Source organism: Danio rerio, chromosome 20 (genome assembly GCF_052040795.2).
Source record: "Danio rerio strain M-AB ecotype USA chromosome 20, GRCz13ab, whole genome shotgun sequence".
NCBI lineage: Eukaryota > Metazoa > Chordata > Actinopteri > Cypriniformes > Danionidae > Danio > Danio rerio.
Window position 1 is genome coordinate 54,010,001 of NC_141040.1, and position 5,000 is coordinate 54,015,000.

The window sequence follows — 5,000 nt, forward strand, 5'->3', positions numbered from 1 at the left end:
ATATATATATATACATATATATATATATATATATATACATATATATATATATATACATATATATATATATATATATATATACATATATATATATATATATATACATATATATATATATATATATATATATATATATATATATATATATATATATATATATATATATATATATATATATATATATATATATATATATATATATATATATATATATATATATATATATATATATATATATATATACAGAAGCTCTTTTCTTGGCAGTTTTTTAACCAGTTAGCAAGAAAAGAAACAGAACGAGACCTTAAATGTTAAATAACACCAATGTAAACAGAATTCAGTGGATTATTCCTTATTTTGGTTAGTGCAGAAGGTGTTCATCCTCACCCTTTGGGGTCTAGCAGGTCTCGCACCTTCTCGTTATAGATCTCCATGTAGGAAACCTCCACAGTGAAGCTCTCTCCTTCCCGCTGCTCCAGGACGCTGCGCTCAAACAGGGAACTGCACAGACGCGGGATCAGACCCGGCTGCTCCGACGAGCCCATCATAGTGTACGACTTCCCCGAGCCTGCAGCCAAATCAGCACACAGAGAGAGAAAGAGTTTGAATTTAATGCTATACTAGCTTCTCTGGCCATATCATGACAAAAAAAAAAAAAACCAGATACAATTTGCAAAGATTTTATAAATAATCACCTTTCTATACTAAAAACAGGCTTTTAACAATCAAAAACAACAATATAATGCATAAAATAAGATCAATGATAAATACTGTACCATTTTTAAAGGACTCGCATTTCAAAATAACACATTTACATACACACACAGATACATGTACACACACATACACACTAGTGGTGTAACGGATCACAAATCTCACGGTTTGGATCACATTAGGGTTTTTTTTGTCACAGATTGGACGATTTTTCTGGATCAACCAAAAAGGGGAGCAGACAAATGTGATTTGCTTTCCATTTATTATAAAAACAGTCCTGCAAGACAGCAAGTTTTTAACAAACAGAACTGTGAACTTGTAATTTCATTCTAAATAAAATGAAGTAATAACCAGCTGAATAAAATAAAAATAAATAATATTCAGTAATGTAAAAAAATGCACTCGTACTATTACTGTAGCTGATGACGCTAAATGTAGAAATCTAACATTATAATTTATACAACCCATATTTAGTCTCATTTTCAATAAATGATTCAGTTCTTCACCCATAAAAATTCATAATTTTTGAAGAAGCATTCAGTGGCACATGTTTGATGGCTGGTTGTTGCCACCTACTGGTAAAATAATGTAACTGCTGCCAACAACTTTCATTTTTGAGCATCGTTAAATGCATATGATATGAACATCAGTCACTTTATCTAAATTATAAACTGTTATCCCAGTATTTCTGTGTTATTTGACTGTTTGTAACTTCATAACTAGCTAAAGACTGAATCTCTCTCTGGATTGTGTTTTTCAGACACAGATTTGAATGCAGTGATTCGAAGGATTAATAAACGTATGCAAATCACCATCATTTATAATTTATGTTGCGTGGGTGTTGAGATCCTGATCTTTTAATGAATAATCGTGCAGCTTGCACAACGCATTAATCCAGGCTAAACAAGTAGTGACAGAAAACACCTTTCATGAAACCCACCACATCCCGAATAACCCAGCACAACTTCTTCTGTCATCATTATATTTTAGAGGAAAGCCTAAATGCTTTCATGCATGCAATTGACGCGAGAGGCGATCTCTCAGCAATCATTACAAATTTAGGGTTAATTTAGGCCACGTGTGAAGCATGGGTTGTGATCCATACAAATCACGAATCAATCTGTTGCACCCCTAATACGCACGCACGCACTGAAGACTGGAGTAATGATGCTGAAAAGTCAGCTTCAGGAATATATGACTTGGTAAAAACCGCAATAAATACAGATGAAGAACAAATTATTTGCCCTTATATGTACAATTTTTAATCAATTCAAATATTTCTAATTATCAAACATTTTATACATAAGTTCTGTTTGGGTCTGGAATCTGATTGGCTGATAGCCTTGCTATATTCTGCAATAACAGCACGTGTACAGCCTCTTCACCCTTGTGTATTACTCCGCCCACACAGCAGATCAATAGACTCACAACAGTTTGACAAATATTGTAGCTGCTGGACAACATCATGTACTTTTGAGGCTTTCTTAGGCGAGAATGTAGTTGTTTAGATTGCAACTATGAGGTTTATTTATAAAGGATAGTGACTATTTTATTTAAATATTTATCATTTCGGAGATTCAGCATGTCGGCAGCCACACTGAGCAGAGTAAAGAAACTGATGGTTGACGTTCCACCACAAGATGGGGACAGAGACCTCATAATAAATCCTGAGGGGAGAAAAACTCAGCGTTTTCTCAGCATAAATTTCTAACTACAGCAAAACAAATGATTATAAAAGGAAGTTGATATCTCTTTTGTATTTTGTAGTGTTGTATTCAGGGCTTGAAGTTAACTTTTTGAATCACCAGCCACTGTGGCGAGTAGTTTTCCAACGTTACTAGACACTTGGCATTTTCACTAGCCACAAGTCTATTGTCGGGAAAATATATTTTATACATATAAATATGACTGACAGCAACCGGTGCTGCTTATAAAAGGACAAATCTGGAGCTCTTGAAAGCAGTAAGACTGTGGATGCATTGTCATCCCTTGCTGTCTAGGCTAATTGAAAGAGAACCGATCACATCAGTTGTGTTTCTAGACGCAGTTGCTTCATGCAAGGAAACGGGAGCGCGCACGCGTTAAGCAGTCGCGCGCATCACCTCAGCTGTTAGCGTAGTGATCATCCTCTTATTCTGTATTCACCAGCTTTCTATTGCTTGCGCGATCGCAATTATTTTTGTCAGTCATGTTGCTTCTCAAGATCGCCTTTGCATGCATATTGGACCATCCTTATTGTCGAACTTTGCTTTTAGGAATTATTATCCGGGAAAATTATTTTCAACCAGCCAAAGTGGCTAGTGGGAGTGTTTGTTAAGCCCTGGCTGTGTTTATACCATAGTAATCTGCTAGTGTTTGCTTTGCTTTGGCTTTTTCGTGGTTAATTATTGTGAAATCCAGATTGCAACAAAGAAATATTGGGAAATCTCTGTAGACTGATGGCATTTCATGCTGTTCAGCCTTATAGTCTTAAAATATAAGCAAAATCAGTTGTTTTGTCAACACTTATGAAAGGGAATCATTCAAGCACTAGCCCTAAAGTGTGGTTGGTGAAGTGGTGACGGTTTCTACTGTTCTGACGTCAGCTGCAGATGTGAATGAATGGCGGAAGAAAGTAGTTCCTCATACAAAAGGATTTGAGACTCACCAGTTGTTGATGTTCTTTTTTTTATATATATACGATTACGCCGTCAAGCTGTTGTATAAACACAATATCACGCTCGTAACAGTGCGATATGGCTATATATTGTCGATGGTGAGGCACTAAGGCACTCTGCCTGCAGCCTCGATCCAACACACCCCTCCCGCCAGTGCCAATATACAGCCATATCACACTGCAACTCATGTGATGTTGCTCATATATTTGTTTTATTGTGCCACATTTATCATTCTGTTTGATGCAAAGCGTTGAAAGCAGATATCAAACAGCAAAAGCGAGACGTCTGCCATAAAAATGTAAGTTAGCCACCTTCCAACAAGACTGAAAATGGTTTTGCATAGATAGTTTTAAAGCAAATATATAACTGCACCTGTTTGTCCATATGCAAATATACAGGCGTTGTATCCTTGGAAAGCGCTGTCCAAAAGACTCTCGCCGAGACACTGAAATACCACATCCTGACCTACAAATATAGATATACATGTACATCAATTAAAAATGACAACAGCTGGCATGGATCCCTAATCAACTAAAAATACAGCAAGATGGATTCAATCCAAGCTTATCAAAAGCAAAAAAATTAATCGTCTTCGCAAGCATGTTAGTACTCACACATAGAGCTGTGCAATTAATCGAAAATTCGGTTTCGATTTCAGCTTCTAACGATTATGAAAAACACTAATCGGGGTAAAACGATTATTGCATCAGCTTCTCATTAATGTTACTGTATGTGTTTATCATACATCAAGCAACAAAAGGAGAAAATCACTCACTGCTCTTGACTGAAGGACTTTTGTAGCTGTTATTAAAGTGTTTTTCTTACAGTGAAGATGCTTAAAGCACATTTTGTTTCATATTTTTATTCTCTTGTATTTCCTGTTCCCTATTTACAGAGAGGAAAACAACTGAAAATATACAGTTAGAGTCATAATTATTAGCCCTCCTGAATTATTAGCGACTCTTTTCCCCCAATTTCTGTTTAATGGAAAGATTTAATAATTCATTTCTAATAACTGATTTCTTTTATCTTTGCCATGATGACAGCACATATTTGACTAGATATTTTTCAAGATACTAGTATTCAGATTAAAGTGCAATTCAAAGGCTTAATTAGGGTAATTAGGCAAATCAAAAATATATATAGCTTAAGGGGGTTAATAATATTGGCCTTAAAATGGGTTAAAAATATTTAAAACTGATTTTATTTATTAAGCCAAAATAAAACAAATCAGATTTTCTCCAGAAGAAAAAATATAATAGGAAATACTGTGAAAAATTCCTTGCTCTGATAAACATATTTGGGAAATATTTACAAAAAGTGAATAAATAAAATTAAAAATAAATAAATAAATAATAATAAAATTAAAAATAAACAACTAAATAAATAAAAATAATAATCTAATAAACAATTAATTTATAAAAAATAAATTAAAAATATTTAATCCTGCTTTTATTCTAGCAAAAATAAAAAACATAAGACTTTCTCCAGAAGAAAAAATATTATAGGAAATACTGTGAAAAAATTCCTTGCTCTGATAAACATCATTTGGGAAATATTTATAAAAAAATTAAAATAAAATAATAATAATAATAATAATAATAATAATAATAAATAAATAAAAATAAT

At 33.5% G+C, this 5,000-nt stretch overlaps 1 protein-coding gene across 7 annotated transcripts in view; it reads right to left on the bottom strand.

The window, feature by feature from the left end:
• Positions 1–5,000, bottom strand: part of kif13bb (kinesin family member 13Bb) — an 84,771-nt gene that overhangs the window by 65,353 nt on the left and 14,418 nt on the right. For all 7 annotated transcript variants that reach the window (XM_087298620.1, XM_087298616.1, XM_087298619.1 and 4 more), the window contains 2 exons: positions 3,744–3,836; positions 388–568 (listed from right to left, as the gene is read on the bottom strand). In XM_087298620.1, the coding sequence (XP_087154746.1) occupies positions 388–568; positions 3,744–3,836 (274 nt within the window). The remainder of the gene's footprint in view (positions 1–387; positions 569–3,743; positions 3,837–5,000) is intronic.